This window comes from Chiloscyllium plagiosum, chromosome 7 (genome assembly GCF_004010195.1).
Source record: "Chiloscyllium plagiosum isolate BGI_BamShark_2017 chromosome 7, ASM401019v2, whole genome shotgun sequence".
In the NCBI taxonomy this organism is placed as follows: domain Eukaryota; kingdom Metazoa; phylum Chordata; class Chondrichthyes; order Orectolobiformes; family Hemiscylliidae; genus Chiloscyllium; species Chiloscyllium plagiosum.
In genome coordinates, this window is record NC_057716.1 from 51902278 (window position 1) to 51921343 (window position 19066).

At 38.4% G+C, this 19066-nt stretch overlaps 1 protein-coding gene across 2 annotated transcripts in view; it reads left to right on the forward strand.

The window, feature by feature from the left end:
- The window catches only part of dcaf17 (ddb1 and cul4 associated factor 17), a 50806-nt gene that overhangs the window by 6433 nt on the left and 25307 nt on the right, over window positions 1-19066 (forward strand). For both annotated transcript variants that reach the window (XM_043693720.1, XM_043693718.1), the window contains exons 4-10: window positions 37-127; window positions 5570-5706; window positions 9750-9828; window positions 11131-11220; window positions 15977-16084; window positions 17729-17834; window positions 17929-18071. In XM_043693720.1, the coding sequence (XP_043549655.1) occupies window positions 37-127; window positions 5570-5706; window positions 9750-9828; window positions 11131-11220; window positions 15977-16084; window positions 17729-17834; window positions 17929-18071 (754 nt within the window). The remainder of the gene's footprint in view (window positions 1-36; window positions 128-5569; window positions 5707-9749; window positions 9829-11130; window positions 11221-15976; window positions 16085-17728; window positions 17835-17928; window positions 18072-19066) is intronic.

Consider the following 19066-nt stretch of genomic DNA (forward strand, 5'->3'; position numbering starts at 1 on the left):
ACCTTTGTTTTCCTTACTTTTGTCCTTTTGTGTCAGCATTGGTCCTAAGCCAACTTTGTTGTACGAACTACCGAAACTTCACAAGTCTCAGAAAATTGAGGATGCATTACTTTGTGAGTCTCCATTGGTGAGTTCCTAATTCTTCCTTTTATTAGGTACTAACTTATTAAACTCTCTCATTAAGTCTATAGTGTTCCTTTAGCTAGACTTCCTACAAACCTATAACACAACCTTAGATATTAAAATGTGAAATACTCTTTTTGGATACTTTTGAGAAGCCGGAGACTTCTTTGATTTTCTCCGTAGGCTACTTTAAGACCTGAGAGGCCAGGCCAGATTCAAATTATGATTGAGCAATGCACCTTTGTCATGTTGCTGCTAAGATTGGGGTCTTTTTGTTGCCATTGGAGATAGAAATTTTCCATTAGAGTTTTAAAAGTTATGTTAATACCTGGCCCATCTCATTTCTGGTCTGTCTATTACTGACCTCCTTTTTCCGATTCCTCTGCCAAATAGGCAGCCTTTCAGAAAAATGGATCGGAGGATGGGGATAACACTTCAGTCTCATTAAAGTAACTATAGCACCTAGACCAGTTCAAGATTATAGGGTAAACTCAGGGAATCCTGGGCAACAATGGTAAGGCACAGAACTGACATGATGAAACTTAAGTTCTTTTTCTTTTAACCTGTGCTGTTATGTGTCCCCTATATAGAGGCAGAGGAAAATTTAATAAAACTGCTGTGCCATTGAAATTTGTGTGACCACTTGTCATTCTTCTATTAAATGTTGTGGAAATAACTAAATTGTTTTAACAATCAGTAGGTGTTTTATGAACAATATATGAAATTAGCAAATTGTTTTAAAATGAATAAAGCTGTTTAAATTAAGGCCATTTTTATGCCATACTGTGGCTGCTTGATTAGCATGATTTGTAAGAAAATGAAAAATGTTATTGAGCCCATTCAAATTGCTAAGGGAAAGAGGGACTGATCATTTTTGAGAGAATACTTCAATTTTCATTTTGCACCAGAACCAAGTCTAAGTCTTAACACTTAAGTGGGATCATGCTCAGTTTATATTGTGCTGGGATAAAAATAAGTTAATTCTTTGAGGTTAGTGGCAGTTTGATCTTTGTTTCTTAGATCTTCAATTGCAGCTCAGATAGAAGCTTCAAAGTGGAAATAAGTTTAATTATATCTACTTATTAGCCTTGCAGTGGTCATATATGAGATACGCCTTGAAGTTTCACAGTGGAAATATAGTATACAGATGTTTAATGTGTACTTCACATATTCCTGTGCCACTTAGTTCCATGAACATAGACATAGAACATAGAGGAGTACAGCACAGAACAGGCCCTTTGGCCCACGATGTTGTGCCGAGGTTTAATCCTAATATAAAATATAGTAACTTAACCTACGCATCCCTCAACTCAGTGCTATCCATGAGCATGTCCAGCAGTCACTTAAATATCCCTAATGACTCTGCTTCCACCACCACCACTGGCAACGCATTCCATGCATTCACAACTCTCTGCGTAAAGAACCTTCCTCTGATATCCCCTCTATACCTTTCTCCTAATATCTTAAAACAATGACCCCTCGTACCAGTCAATCCTGCCCTGGGAAATAGTCTCTGGCTATCGACTCTATCTATGCCTCTCATTATCTTGTATACCTCAATTAGGTCCCCTCTCCTCCTCCTTTTCTCCAATGAAAAAGTCCGAGCTCAGTCAACCTTTCTTCATAAGGCAAGCCCTCCAGTCCAGGCAGCATCCTGGTACACCCTCTCCAAAGTCTCTGTATCATTCCTTTTAGTTGGACAACCAGAACTGGACACATTATATCAAATGGGGTCTCACCAGGGACTTGCAGAGCTGTAGCAAAACTTCGCGGCTCTTAAACTCAATCCCACGTTAATGAAAGCCAAAACACCATATGCTTTCTTAACAACCCTATCAACTTGGCTGGCAACTTTGAGAGATTTATGCACTTGCACACCCAGATCCCTCTGTTCCTCAACACTGCCAAGAATCCTGTCTTTAATCCTATATTCAGCATTTGAGTTCGACCTTCCAAAATGCATCGCTTCGCATTTATCCAGGTTGAACTCCATCTGTCATTTCTCAGCCCAGCGCTGCATCCTGTCTATGTCACGCAGCCTGCAGTAGCCCTCAATACTATCGATGGCACCTCCAACCTTTGTGTCATCTGCAAATTTACTAACCCACCCCTCAGCCTCCTCATCCAAGTCATTTATAAAAACTACAAAGAGCAGAGACCCAAGAACTGAGCCCTGTGGGACCCCACTTGTCACTGACCTCCAGGCCAGTTTTCTGTCAGCCAACCAATTCTGAATCCAGATAGGCAATCTCCCTGTATCCCATACTTCCTGACTTTATGAATGAGCCTACCATGGGGAACCTTATCAAATGCCTTGCTGAAGTCCACATGCACCACATCCACTGCTCGGCCTTCGTCGACCTGTCTTGTCACCTCCTCAAAGAACTCAATAAGGTTTGTGAGGCATGACCTGCCCCTCACAAAGCCATGCTGACTGCCTTTAATCACGCTATGCTTTGCCAAATAGTCATAAATCCTGTCCCTCAGAACTCTTTCCAAAACTTTGCTGACCACAGACGTAAGACTGACTGGTCTGTAATTGCCAGGAATTTCCCTATTGCCCTTCTTGAAAAGAGGAACAATATTTGCTTCCTTCCAATCCTCCGGTACGACTCCCGTGGAGAGTGAGGAGGCAAAAATCCTCGTCAGCGTCATAGCAACCTCCTTTTTCACTTCCTGGAGCAGCCTAGGATAAATCTGGTCTAGCCGTGGGGACTTATCAATCTTAATGTTTTCCAGACTTTCCAGCACATCAACGTCATCAATCTTGATCTGGTCAAGACTGTATCCCGACTCCTCAAAGATTTCATTCACAATAACGTTCCTTTCCTTAATGAAAACCAAAGCAAAAAACTTATTTAGGGCTTCCGCTATCTGCTCAGACTCCACACACAAGTTCCCGACGCTATCTCTTTTTGGCCCTATCTTCTCCCTGATCATTCTCTTATTCCTCACATATGAGTAAAATGCCTTTGGGTTCTCCCAAATCCTTCTTGCCAAGCCTTTCTCGTGCCCCCTCTTGGCTCTCCTCAGTCCATTTCTGAGCTTCTTTCTAGCAAGCCTGTAATCCTATAAAGCTATGCTAGATCATTGCTTTCTCCACCTTACGTAAGCTGCCTTCTTCCTTTTGACGAAAAGCTCCTCTGTTCTCGTCATCCAAGATTCCTTAATCTTACCCCTTCTTACCTGTCTCAGAGGAACAAATTTGTGCATCACTCGCAACAGCTGCTCCTTAAGCAGCCTCCACATGTTTGCTGTGCCCTTTCTGTGGAACAATTGCTCCCAGTCTTACTTCCCAACTCCTGTCTGATAACGTCATAACTTTCTTTTTCCCCAATTAAATATCTTCCCTCGGTAACTGCTCCTTTCCCTCTCCAAGGCTATGGTAAATGTGAGGGTGTTGTGATCACTGTCATCGAAGTGTTCTCCCACTGTGAGATATGGCACCTGTCCTGGCTTGTTGCCAAGTACCAAATCCAAAATGGCTTCTCCCCTCGTTGGTCTGTCTACATACTGAGTAAGGAAACCCTCCTGAACACACCTGACAAAAACGGCTCCATCCAAACCATCTGCACTAAGGAGGTTCCAGTCGATATTGGGAAAGGTGAAATCACCCATAACAACAATCCTGCTATTTGTGCATTTTTCCAGAATCTGCCCGCCTATGAGTTCTTCAATGAAGATGTCATTTCATTTCTAAAGGGTGAACAAGTTCTCTAAAATTGAAAATAGAGAGTGGAGATTAATACGTTTGATGTTCCATGGTCTTATTCTATGTTTATTTGTGTTTACTTGTTCATCTGAACCAGAAATGCTGTAACCTGAAAGGCTGTGAATCGGGTGCTGGGAAGTGGGATGAGAATGGATGGCTAGTTAATTCAGGCAGCACGGATACATACACTGAATGGCCTCTTTTTGGGCTGTAACTTTCATATACTTCTCTTCTGTTGTTAGCCTTCATTATTTAGTGGTTCTGACACATTGACATGGCTCATCACAAAAACATTTTCAACACTTAGAATGGAAATGTTAGAAACAAGTTTCTTTGTATGATTTGGCCACTTATGGAACTCTGTAACTATGAATTAATTAAAAGTTTAATGTAAAGGAGAAAATATGATTGATCAGTTGCAAAAGGTGACAATAATTATTTTACTTAGTTTTCCTACAGTTCCATTTATCACAACAAATCCGTATCAATTATGAGTAATGTTTTGACAACCAACTTTGACAAAGGACATGTAATATTTATATCCCGTCGTTTTTTATTATTTGTTCGTGGTATATGGATGCTGCTGACTAGGCCAGTGTTTATTTCCCACTCCTGACTGCCTTTGAGAAGGTGGTGGTGAGCTGCTTTCTTGAACTGTTGCAGTCCTTGGTGTGTAGGTACACAGGAAGGGAGTTCCAGGGTTTTGACCAAGTGGCACTGAAGAAATAGCAGTACAGTTTCAAATGGATTGGAGAATTTGTAAGTGGTAGCAATCACTTGTATCTGTTTTCCTTGTTCTTCTAGCTGGTAAATATTGTAGGTTTGAAAAGTGTGACCAAAGGAGTCTGGGTGAGTCATTGCAGTGTATATTGCAGACGGTACACACTGCAGCTATAGTGTGGTAAGAATGAAGGTGGTGAATGAGGTGACACTCAAGTGGCAGCTTTGTCCTGGATGGTTTTGAGCTTCTTAAGTGTTGTTGAAACTGCACCCATTAGGCAACTGGAGAGTATTCTATCACACTCCTGATTTCTGCATTGTAGATGGTGGGCAGATTCTGAGATGAGTTACTCCACTTTGAACTGCTCTCATAGCCACAGTTCATCATTTGGTCAGTGGTGATCAATGTAATGACAATCTTAAACAAAAGAACATCCAAATGCCTGCCCTTTATCTTCAACAACATCGCTGTCAAGTAGCAAACTGTCAGTATCTTTGGGAAGAAAGGGTGAATTGGTGACAAGAATTTAATAAGTATGGAATGGATATTATTTGTGGAACTTTTATGAGGCACAGCGTTGTTATCTTGAATTTGCAGTTGTACATTTTGTTATCAGTATTGATAGTGCCTCCGTGCCCATCGTCATTTCTGCATCTTTAAAAACCTTGGATTTATTCTGAATATTTTTACTCGACCGAATAATGCACAAAGTGGTGTGGCTACAACAGAATTGTGGAGAGATTCTAGGAAGATGGGGTAATATTTGAAAGCAGTAATATTTATTGACTTATTCTTTTTCACCCTTGACCCACTTTTCCAAAGCCTTGTCATCTCTTTTTTTTCCCTAAACCCTACCATAACCAGACCATGTCACCTCGGTGCCACATGATTTCATATGTGTTTTACTGTAACAGTGGTTTTCTGTTAGGATTCTTTTGTTTGTATAAAGTTATAGTGCATAAACATTAAATTTTAAATCATTTTCAGAATTCAATTTTTTTTTAACATTTAAGGGAGAAATGTTGCCCAAACCATCAGACCATGTACCATCACTTCTCGCTCTGACTGCAAACAACTGGCTCATTCGTATGTCAATTAAGACTGCAGAAATTCTAGAAAAAATCTACCTCTCGTCTCAGTGGAAATTCAGGTATTCAAACTATCGTTTCTTGTAAAAGATTTGTTTGAGTGATAAAGCATAATTTGTTTCATTATGCAGTCCAATATTTGCTGTTGTAGAATAGCTTACTATTTCTTCTACTTATTTTCTTCAAATTTAAAAACAAGGAACATTTCATAGGTACTTGTGGAGTCTTTATTCATTTGTGCCAATTCAAGTACATACATAGAAACAGTCTATTCAACATAGCACAGAATGAGGCCATTCACTCACCATGTCTATGCAGGCTCTTGGAAAGAACTATTCAATACTCTGACACTCCTGGGTGCAATTTACCTTTTTAAGTATATCAGTTCCCTTCTGAAAGTTATAGATCTGCGTCCAGTCCCTGTTCACGTGTGTGTTCCAAATTGCTGTTTGAAAATAAACTTCCCTGTACTTTGCCGAATAACTTTAAATTTTTGACCTCTCCTTCCTGACATTTCTGTCAGCGGAATCAGTTTCCGTCCAACTTACCACATCAAAATCCTTCTATTAAATCTCCCTTTTACCTTGTTTGCTTCATGGAAAATAACTCCTGCTTCTTTCATTTCTTCATGTAAATGAATTTGTGCTTCCATTCCAATTAATCGACACTGAACCCTCTTCCAAAGCCTTGCTGTTCTTCCTATATTGTGGTGTCCAGATTTAGCCACACTACTCTGAGTAAGACCTGGTGAAACTAAGAGAACAAAAAACAATTAAAGACATAAAATAGAAAGGCTAACATAACTGATAAAGAAATCAAACTGAGAGCATAAACCTTTGATCTGAATAGCTTGCTTCTACATAACAACAACATTTGGCAAAGAGATGGCAGCAACATTACTTATGTACAATGTATTAGAAAAAAATATAGTAAAGAAAGCAGCTACTATGATTCCATACATCATAAAGGATATAGGGAGCAATTTTACCTTTTTTGAAATGTGTTGGGGTGGGCATGTTTGGTGCCTAACATGCCAACCTCAGTGCTGAGAATATGCAACTAATTCTGCTCCTTTCAGCTTATTAAATGCTGGCACGTAAGCACGGGTGAGTTTCCCAGCTTATTGCAGGCCTTCTTACTCGTTTTGAGATTGGCTAGCAGCTTCTGGAACCTAAAGACAACTGGTTGAGTCCTATTCTTTGGTGGATCCATTGACAGGAAGCCAGGTCTATGTTTAGGGAGAGGGGAGTTGGAGTCAAAGGCTGGTGTTGGTTAGCCCTCTGATTGAGCAACTGGAGGCCTCTCCACTAACCCAGTAGTCAAGTTATCCTTTGAAACTGGTCATCAATCCCACACGCCAGGAAAGCAGGTGATCAGGGAGGTGGTGAATTGAGGCCCGTGAGTAACCATTAATTGTGGACCTTAATTTGTGGTGAGTCAAGTACATCATGGACCTTATCACTCTGTCTCTCTCTCTCTGCTTCTCTGACTGTCTTTCTGTCGCTGTCTATCTCTCTGTCTACAGGAAAATGTGACCAATTATTTTCCCTTTTGGCACCCTCAATGGAGGGGAAAGTTTCAGCCATAAACTGAATTCATGAAACTATAGATGAGTTAATTAAGCATAAGTGGTAACAAAAAAATTAAGGAATCATTGAAACAGATGTAATAATAAAAACTAGAAACCGAAAATACAATGGAGATTATTTTCAACGGAGAGTGCTATGCTCAACCAACTTTTTAGAATTTTACAAAGAACTAACAGATTAAACAAGGATAGTGTAGTGGATGTAATAAATTTGAATTCTAAAATAACCTTTGATAAGTTCCACATAATAGACTTGACTTAGGGTCAGTCTATATTGAATCAGGATTGTACTTGTGGCACAGAGGTAGTGTGACTTCCTCTGGGCAAGAAGATCTGGTTTAAGTCCCACCTGCTCCATAGATGTGTCATAACATGTCTGAATAGATTGATTAAAAATGTCTATAGGGAATCAGGCAAAACATGGCAGAGTTAATAGCAAGATTTCTACAAGCAGAAACTGAATGTAAAGGTTAAGCTCAGCTACACAGACTGGCAAAAGATGAGAGGTGGTTTTTCGTTGCTTCTAGGAATCCAGCTGTTGATGATTCATGTTAATGGTTTAGCAAAATAAGCTCAAAATCTGTGAAGATAATAGACCAAAGTGTGACAAAATGGTGCTTAAGATGGTGCTTAACTGACAAATGAGTTTTGATCAAATATGGGTGAGACAGATCATTTTGGTAGATAAGTCAAAGCTGCCATCTACTGCTGGATATTAACATTCTTAATGGGCAAAAGAGCAAAGAGATCTTGGGTTACCAAGATCAAAACTACCAATGCAAGTTAATTAGACCAAGCAAACCAATCACTGAGTTTCATTGCTAGAGGGATAGAACTTAAAAACAATAAATAATGGAAACTTTATAAAAGTTTGGGCTACAATTGGAAACGGAGATACATATGTATGTAGAGTATATAGAGTCAGCAAGGCTCTGTGGTACAGTGATAGTGTCCCTGGTAGAGCCGACGTTCATGTCATCTTCTTCTGAGATGCGTCAGAACATACCCAAACAGGTTGATTTAAAAATACATAGATGACAGTTGCTTTACTATACATCATGCATAGTGTTAAAAAGAATGTAGAGGTATTGGAGAAGGTGCAAAAAAGATTTACAAAGATGATACTAGAATTGAGAGGTTACAGATGTTAGAAATAGGCAAGGTAAAAGATTTTGGTCCTTGAGGGGAATTCAAAAATAGGTAGAAATAAAAACAGAAAGAAGCTGTTCCCTAAGAAATACAATTGGGAATTCAGGGGAAAAAAGCTTATTTACCCAACAGATGCTCAATATATTAAATGTGCTACCACATGGAGTGTTACGACATGGGCAGTGAACACTTTTGTTAATTAGACCAAACATCCAGAAAAGCTCACCTTGCCTCATAATCTGTTAAAATAGAGAACTCCCAAATTCCAGTATTTAAAGAAAATAATATAAATTTATTCTTTAATTCTAAAAGTGAACATTAAACAACAACTATTTACAACTGTTAGCTCCCCTTTCTCTTAACTGCTTATTACCTGCCTCCAACTCTATCACAATATACTGTTCGAATAAAACACTTATTAAAATTACATCAACTTAATTTCAAAGCCATACCGCGGCAATTGCCTTCAGTGTCTTTCTTCTTCAGGTTGAAGATCTCCCTGGGTCATCATCTTTCTTTTTACTGTGAAAATGTTTCATATGAAAAGGTACCTTTTGATTGAGAATGTTTCAATGTCTTAGGTTTCTCTCAATGGCAGTTGTTTCTTTCTGATTTTCAAACTGCCTGCCTTTTTTATATCCCTAACATCGGATCATATCATTGGTTCGATGTTGGCAAAACAATAAATTCAAACTTGATTGGATTGTAGTATCTTGGGGTATAATTTAATCTGATTAAATTCAAATTGTTGTCAAAACAGCAACCAACCAACTCAGGTATCTATTTCACAGCCAAATGTTACATATTTTCAATTTTCCAGTATACTCTGAGTCTGCTGTTGTAAGCTGTCAGTGCAGAACAGCATTCACTCTCTCTTTAAACATACAGTACACACCTTCAACTTCATAACAAAAGTAATTGAAACACATAACCTAGATGCAGTAAGGGGAAGCTAGATAAATACATGAGAAAGAAAAGAATAAAAGAGCATGATTTAAAGCAATGTTTCCCAAACCTTTCCTCACAGTGACCTCAGTTCAAGTCTTGAAAATTCTTGTGATACCAGTCAGAACTGATGCCTGGGGAGGGAGGGTCTGGATGAAGGTGTCTGTTAGTATGTGAGCACAGCTGTTGTAACGGAGTCAGCTCCATAGTGGCCGTTGCTGCCTTGGAGTTCATAACCTTGTGTAGGGTCCCAACTTCCATTTCAGAAAGCCTTAATGTAAAGGTTAAACTAACAGTGATGGGAGGAAGCTTTTGAGGATCTAACATCAACATGGACTAGTTGGGCCAGATTGCCTTCTTGTGTTTCAGACTCTGTATAATTTGATGTTCTATGATGTTTGTACAATTAATTATAATTAACAGGTATTTGACTTGGGACGATACTCAAGAGACAATAGTAGCCAAGACTACACAGAATAAAGTTACAGCTGTAGCTAGAGCGGTGAGTTGTGGCGATGATCTACAGTGTGGAGGTGATGATTTAAGTGTGATCTTGGTATAAAACTACACTGAATTTTCTGGAATTCTTTGCTTCTTGGTGTTGCTAATTAGCTGCTGTTGATAGTCAACATTTATTTTGAACATGCTTGGAGGAAAGACTTTTGAAATGACTAAGTTGTGAAAGACTTTTTTTTGTTTTTGCTGTAGTGCTACTTATGTTTTTCTGCAGATGAAGATTAACAATGTTGTTAGCAATCCTCTACAAAGCATTTGCTACCTATAATTGCAATATGCACTCAATAAATATCACTTAATTTTGATGAATACTGGCTACTGCGTCAATTTAATGGCAGTTTTTTTTAATGCAACCCATTTCAGAAAATTGGTAAATTTCCGAAGGAGAATGAGAGTTGTTCTTTGGCAGTATTCGACCAATTCGTAATGATTACACCAGAATGTTTAATCCTAATGTGCGGGGTGGTAACAAACAATGAGTAACATTAAACAATACCTTAAGGAAATCAACTTGGCAAAATGTTTTAAATAGATTAATTAATTTGGCCAAATTGCTTTTGAGCTATCTGCAGAGAAAGCATGTTTAGACTTTTTTTTGCATCAGGGAACTACTTTGCTTCCAACTAGGGAATCTATCACTACTTTGAAATTACTGGATTAGGTATTGCAGGCTATAGTTACTCTTGTCACACTGTGGTGCAACTCATTAATGTACAAATGATTCTCATTACTTGGCCCTTGAAGGCATTCTTAAAAAGACCTTCCTTTTCTTCCTATTACGTGTTTGTGGTGTTTAATTTTAAACCTACGTTTGCACAGCTTATTTATTACATAAACTGGCTTTAGTTGTGCTATTAAAATGTTCTAGTTTTAAAGTAAAATAAGCAGATAAATTATTATACAAGCTGACTGTACTAGAGTTATAACTCAGCACCCTTTCACATTTTATGTATATATCGCTTACCGAGAGTAGCAACATGGGGTTCAGTGAGCCAATACTCTGCTTGATTTGTCGGGTATGCAGACAACACATCTGCACTGGTACTTAATTTAACTCCTGGTATGTTTAAAATACATTCAAGAGATCCCTTGTGATACCCAAATTGACATGACACTTGCAATGTTGAACCCAAATGAATTATCTGCCTGAGGATATTCTCTTTACTTCTCTTGGGACAAGGTGATCCCTGATTTAGAATTGTTGAATATTGGAATGGTTCTTGCTCTACACAAATTGGATTGTTTTCTGTTTGCCTTACTTTAAATAACAATTGTTACTGTCTTTCAGGCTGGAATTCAACACTCAGTTCTTTTACATTTAGCTCTGTTCAGAGTTCTACCTCTTACATTTGTAGGGATGCTGGCTATTGATAAAAATGTAAGTTTCTTTATTTTGAACGGATCTCTATATTGTAATTTGCATTAATTACATCAAAACTACTTCCTGCACGTTTTCTGTCCCTGATTTAACAATTACCCCAATAACTGAATTGTTTAGATCTGAGAATCCATAAAACAGTAAATTCTCAATGTTGTAAAACTAGCTTTTCTCCCTGTATCTTCTCATGTATGTCATGTATTTGTCATGTATAGGATTTCATCCAATTTATGTCTTGTCTGCAGCTCTCAGTAGTTTGTGCTGACCATCTGCACATACAAATCGCTTATACTTGGCTGATTTTTATTCTGTGCGTGTGGACTACACACTCCGAGCTGCCTGTTGTGGTTAGACCTTGATCCTAGCAGCTGGACCCGACTCATTTCTGAGAAATAAATTGTCATTCAGTTATTTCGTGCATGCCCTCCATTTCATCTCATTGAGGCTCAAGTCTACCGCCTCAGACTGCTCATATCCACCTCTCTCACATCAAGACTTGGAGTTCCTCACTTCATTACCATTTGCTTCTATGTTACTGAATTGTTTAAAAAAAACTTGTTATTCTGCATGGTCTTTTCAATTTCACCTTCAGGTGACTGTCTTTGTGTGGAGTTTTCAAATTCTCCCCGTGTCTGCGTTGGTTTTCTCTGGGTGCCCTGGTTTCCTCCCAGTGTGCAGGTTGGGTGGATTGGCCATGCTAAATTGCCCATGGTGTCCAGGGATGTGCGAGCTAGGTGGATGATGGGAAATGCAGGTTAACTGTGATAGGCTAGGGGGTTGGGTCTGAGAGGGACAGTTTTTGGAGGGTTGATGTGGACTCAATGGGCTGAATGGACTGCCTCCATACTGCAGGGATTCTATGATTTTATGATCAGATTTCTTCCCTAAAGGAAGTTAATAAACAAGATGGGCTTTTACAACAATCGATGATAGTGTCATGGTCACCATTAATGAGACTAACATCTGATCAAGATTTATGAATTATACTTTAAATTCCATCAGCTGGGATAATTAATTTGAAACTCTATCCCCAGAGCTTTAGCCTGGCTTTTAGATTACTAGTATAGTGATGTTATCATTATGCCACTGCTTGCATTCAAATAATTAAGTGACTTAGTGAACCACTGTTCACACTGACTGAAGGACCTCGAATTAGAGGTTCTATTATACGTTTTTGGGTTTCCTTAGATTGTTTAGAACATTGAGTTGGATAAACTATTGTTTTGTGATATGATCAGTGCCACTGGAAATCTGCTTGCAGTATATAAAATTTCAAGATGAAATCATTAGTCTTATGTTTGTAAGTATGGAATAACAATGTGGCGAATTAATATTGAGTTTGTTCAATAATGTAGGTTGTCTTTGGAAGATTGTGCATCAGTTTGCAACAGTGAATTGATATTAGACAACCTGAAAGTTACCTTAAAAAGAAAGGTGCTGTTGAAACTTTTCATTTTATATTTAACAGGGCATGAGCAAGATTGCAAATTTCAAAGGGAGTGAGAATTTGTACTTTGAGAACAGGATGTTGCTAGGTTGATTCTTGATTGTTCTAGGTATTCAGATTAGATTACTTACTTACAGTGTGGAAACAGGCCCTTCAGCCCAACAAGTCCATACCGATCCGCCAAAGCGCAACCCACCCATACCCCTATTTTTACCCCTTCATCTAACACTATGGGCAATTTAGCATGGCCAATTCACCTGACCTGCACATCTTTGGACTGTGGGAGGAAACAAGAGGACCCAGCCATGTTATGCCTGTATGTTGGACTGTAAGTCCCAACATTTGGCCGATCATTTCAAACATCATGTTCCTTCAATCAGTTGCAATAGGCAGATTACTGACAGTACACAGCTAGCCAGTGCTTGTAAAACTCAGAATTTAGGGCAGAATATTGTTGGGATTTCAGCAATATGGACTATGGTGAGATGTGTAGCCAAATAAGATAACAAGTGCGGTGATACCCATCTCAACCATCTTTTATACTTTTTCCAAGCAGCATGGTGAGATTCTCCCTAGGTAGAGTGAGTTGCCAACTGACTGATTATTGGTTGTTAAAATGCCTGCAAACAGCCCATTACGCCTCATTAATACTTAGCCTCCCAACTTAGCAAATTTGTCAAACGAAATGCGATGTCAGGACACACTGCACTCAGGGACACGCATCCAATCCATGGATTGGACCATACTACATCTTCGGGCCCTGTTTTTGTTCTCATAGTACTCTCTGTCTCACACTCTACCGAGATGCTCATAGCACCCTGCTTTACATTGCCTTATCTTGACCTTTTTGCACTTTTCCCCCTCAGGCAAAGATGCCAGGCTTACATTACTGTTACCTTGCTATGCTGACTAGTGCAGACACAAAGCTAGGAACCTTGTCATCAGGCCTCAGTTAAGGCAAGGGGTGGGGGTAGCCTTTGCTCAGGCATTTAGGATAGACAATAAATAGACAAATAAACACACCAGCCAGGGGTACTCACATCCCATAAGTGAATAATAAGATATTCAGTTTGTATGCAGACACCTGGTCCACAGTCTATGAATGTATATAACTTCTAGCAAATTAAGTGAGTCATATTGTGAGCCAGACTCATCATCTTAAATTAGTTATTAGTGTAATTCCTCGACCGCCTGGGATTTTTCAGCAGGTGTTTCCAAATCACAGAATCACATCTTAAATTAGACATATTAGACTGAATCTTTTTTGGTTAAGTCGGAGTTACATCATGCTTTTTTGAAGGTTTGTTGCCGCCAGTTTTCTCCAACCTCACCTCATTAATTTTCTACCATGTTCCTATGGCACCTCTCACTTCCAATTTCTATTCCATTTTACTATGCACCATTCCTGGAACAAATCACCTCCCAAATATCCCAGAATTCACCATCATCCCTTGCATCTATGCCATCTTTAAAAAGAAAATTCTGCATCTGGACAAGCGCTATCAGTCCAAAGCTTCCCTGTGTGATTCCTGATATTTGCCCTGGATGTGCCGGACAGATGGAATTCAGTAGCCTGCTTTGTGGACAGGTCATGGAATTCCTGCTGGAGAGATAGTGCAGCTATGGAACTTTCTCCTCTCCCGGGACCAGTAGTGGATGTCATGTTAGCCTGTTCAGAGGTTGCAATCCATGTTGAAGCAGTCTCAGCATCTGGAGGAATGCTCAGTGCTGTAGGAAGAAGGTCAACATCCTTCTCAAATCCTCCAGAGTAAGTGCCACCATCCACTCTCCAATACCCACACTCTACTACTACATCCAACTCCCACCAAAACTCATGCTGTCACTCTCACTATTGCATGCAACATCTTCTGTTAATTGCTCACACTCACCAATATCACTAACATTGCATGGACTCTGTTGCTGCCCACTCATTCATGCAGAGTATATCCCCTTCTGCACTAACAATATTAGCTGTGTCACCCACTTTCATCTCCTGTAATATCTGCCTCTAATTTCATAAGGAAAATAGGGTGGAAAGGGTCAAGGCAATCTGGACTGGTATTGTAGGTTGCTCACATTCTGTGAGCTGCGTTCCTGAACCATTAATCCTTATGCTTTAGGTAGAACCACAAAAGCTGTTTGGAAGGGAGTTCCAGGATTTTGCCCCAGTGACACAGAAGGAATGATGACATAGTCCGAAGTTTGGATGGTGAGTGGCTTGGAGCAGAACATGAAGGTGGTAGTGTTTCCAAGTATTTGCTGTTGTTGTCCCTCTAGATGGTAGGGGTCATTGGTTAGGAAGGTGCTGTCTAAGGAACATCCAGGCATTATGCCTTTTTAGGGTTAAGCAAAAGAGAGAGGGGCAGTGGTGCAATCTCCATGGTAACCCATTAGCAAATTTACTGCCTGTGAAATTTGACATTCTTGTTTATTCTAATGAGTCAGAAAATGTCAACAGCCTGTGAATTTTTCAGCAAGACTGAATGTAGATTCAATCAGGAGAAACTCAGCTGGTCTGTAAGAGTCTGTGAAGAGTGAAAGCAGAGCTTAACCTTTAAAGTTCAGTGACACTTCTGAGTCCTTCAGACTCTTCATCTAAATAAGGGTCACTAAACTTGAAGCATTAACTCTCCACAAATGTTGTCAGATCGGCTGAGTTTCACCAGCAAATCTTGTTTGATCTCCAGCATCCCGTGTTCTTTGTTTTATTTTAGAATTCAGTGAGGTACTATTGAAGACTGACATTTCCACGATGCAGAGAGAATTGAAAAGTTTGGGTTTTACATCAAACCGTACAACGGTTATAGTGTGCGGTGAGGAAGTCTTCAGAATTACAAAGTGTTACACTGAGATAAATATGACAGTTTCTAATGGTCCTTAGGCTGGTAATGAAAAATTTCAAATTTAGCATTAAAGGGTTGGGTTAGAAGTCAGAATAAAAAGAATTCACCCTAGAGTCTAAAAGCTGACATGGATCAGTTGAAATGAATGGTTTGTTTCTGAATAATTGTGTTTTACAATTCTATTGCAGCTGTTTAAAACATGTGACTATGTAATGTATGTTAACGACTTATGGGCGGTGGGTTGTATTTATACATTGACACTACATTTTCCAAAAGTATATTTCTGGCCAAAACTAGGAGTTGCACATCCATGAATTAAAGTTGTTTCAATTAGAAAACCAACTCAATTTTGTAACATTAAATACAACAATGAGTTCGACAGAGTTCAAATAGTATGCCAAAATGTGATGCCCATGATTGATATAACTTAGTAAAACGTTTTAATACTGTATTCTTCAACTTATAGATTTTTGGAAACAATGTAACCGATGCCACAGTTTCTCATGGTTTACTCATTGTGATGTACAGCATGGGATTGGTCAAGCTTTACAGTTTGCAGTGGATTATTGAGAAGGTAAAATAAGAATACAGTGTATATTGGAGAATGCTGAATCTGTTGAGCATGAAGCATATTAGTTGGAACAGCTCTGCAATCTGAAAAATCATAGCTTTATTCAAGAGGTTTACAACAATGATAATTTAACCACAGAGAAAGTTTTGATTGACAAGTGCAAAGAGCGTAATCGGGGTAACAGGTGAATAAAGTGAGGTATTGTAGTAGGTCAAGGGCAGATTAAACAAAGGTAAACTGATACTCTTCTGGATTGGACTTTGATATAAGAATCATTTCCCAATGTGAAGTCGAAGTGCTAAAGAACTGAAAGTTGGGTCTTAATGAGAACAGGAAATGAAGTCAGGATACTTTTGATGGAAATTCACAACATTTGAGATGTAATAAATTTATGTCAATAAAATAGTGTCTCTTTTTTCAAGTCTGTTTCTTGAGTTCTAGTAAGCACAAGACAAATGCTTCAACCTCTATCTCTTTTCAGCAACATTTAATTTAGTACAATTACAGGCTAATGCTATTAGAATATTGGATGTTCCTTTGACTTAAATGTCTCATTGGAAGGATATTACCTTCACCTTGGGCAGCACTACTTTTGGAGAATACTAGACTATCAACTTTGTTTGTGCTTAAATTCCAAAATGCAACTTGAATCCACAACCTTCTGATTCGAGAGGCAACTATGTTACTTATTCAGCTACGTTTCATGTATGTTAATAAGTGATTCCTTTCACCTCTAACCTTCGATTTCTTCCAGCACTTCATTGATATTTTACAATATATGTACTTTCTGGTTCATTCTATGTTAAAAGTATGGTTCAACTTCTTTCTCTCTCACTTCTCACAACACAGTATTAAGATCAAGGATCACCACTGTTTCTCTCTTGAGACTTTTTTTAACATTTCAGATGATTCTCTCTTACAACCTTTCCATTTTTAAATTTAAAATGAGAATACTTAAACACATTTGATTTTGTGATGTTTTTCCTTTCACTTTTTATTTTCAGTTTTGGCTGTATTCTGTACCATCTTGGTTCTTTGCCTTAGTTTCTGAGTAATAGTTTTAAAGGTCCTGGTGCAGTAAAAAACGTAAAAAAATAAAGTTGAGCCTGGCCAAATGTTTCAAAACAATCTTCCCATGATCATAAAAACTACAGTCAGTTCTTCTTTAAGGTGATGGTTGCATTCTTGTGCAACCCTGCTTTATAGAGAAATGGTGCTTTAGAAACAACGTTTAAAGTGTTGGCGCTGTAATTGTGTTACAGCCAACACATGTTTTAAAAGTTTGCACTTTAGAAACAGTGTCCAGAGTTCGTCAATCACATTACTGAAAATTCGTGTTGATGAAATATGCGTTATAACAGAATGACGTGTACTATTTGTGGTTTTTGTTACTTTGTAAGAAGTTATTTGTAGAGCATGGTTATTTTATCTTGTATATTGTTTTGGTTTAACTGTTTTATAATTTGTAGATATTAAATAAAAGCAAAGAGAAATTTCAGTGTACCATTATGAAATCTATGCTCGATCACTTTGTTTTTTTTAAAAGCATATAACAACTTTGACAGTTAGAGCAAAAATCAAAGTATTTCACTTAGCAGACTGAAATGTTCTTTACAAATAAATATCAAAATTCTCGTCATTACATAGTTTACACAGAAACAGTGTATTCTTGGACAACATTGTGAATGGAACAACACAACCGGAATTGTGGGTGCTTCTCCATTTGGAATTCCATGTAATATTAAAATAACAGGTATTTTTAAAAAACTTTTCGAATTTGTATTGTGCAGAATTAGGATACACAGGCAGCCCTATCGAGGTAAACATAGGAAATCCTGTTTTCACAGATTGTCCGCCTGTCCTATTTGAAGTATCTTGTCTTAAAAGTGCACTGCAGATTGGAGGACATCCCTGGCATTATATCATTACTCCTAATGAACGCAAACAGGAAGGCATCTACCACATTTATTCTTTAAAGGATAAAAAGCTGGTAATGTATCACAATTGTTTTGGTATTTGTTACAGAACATGGTTTTGTAGTTGGGTCACATATACAGAAATTTCTCATCTTTGTTTGTAAACAAATCTGGAACCTGATCAGATTTGAAAACAGAAGGAATCCATTTAGTTCATCTTGTTCCAAGAAGCTTCACTCAATTCATTCCTGGGTTGAGGGGTTCACCTTATGAATAAAAGATTGAACAGTTTATAACCTATATCCATTGAAGTTTCAAAGAATGAGTGGTGATTTCATTGAAACATATAAGGTCTTGAGGAACCTATATAGGGTGCATGCCTGGAGAATGTTCTTGTTGTGTGGGATATTAAAACTAGGGACCTAAGAATGAGGAGCCCTCTTTTTTAAGAAAGAGATGATAATTGTTTTCTCTCTGGGGGTGTATTAGAATGTGGACCTCTTTTCACCAGAAGATAATAGAGTTTGAGACTTTAACTTTATTTAAGACTGAGTTAGATATGTTAGATGGACAGTAAAGTGGAGATGTAACCACAACTTAATCAGATTCTTATTGAACGGTAGAGCAGGCTTAAAGGGCCAGATGGCTTTCTCCTATTCCTAAGTCTTTGGCTTATTTGCTGACTTGTTAATCAATCTAAAACTAATCTGCAATCCTGCTTTCTTCCTTTTAGACCTGATTCCAACTATCTTAAAAGATGTAATTCTATCCATCTCAACCATTCTTTGTAACAAATCATTTATTTGTTCGAGTAACACTGAGCAAATAAATTCTTCTTAACCTGTCCCCCATGTGTAGTGAGAATTTTAAATTTATATCGTTTAAGTCAGTGATTCCCATATAGAGAGTGTAGGGTGTTCCCATTTATGCTCAGATCTTGTTAAGGGTTAGGAGCGTGGACATTCCATAGATAAGAAAAAAATGTGGTTAGCACTAACGCCCTCTCCTATGTACTGCAAAGGACCATGCAATATTTTCTGAGGCAGACTGTGTATGGACCTGAACAATA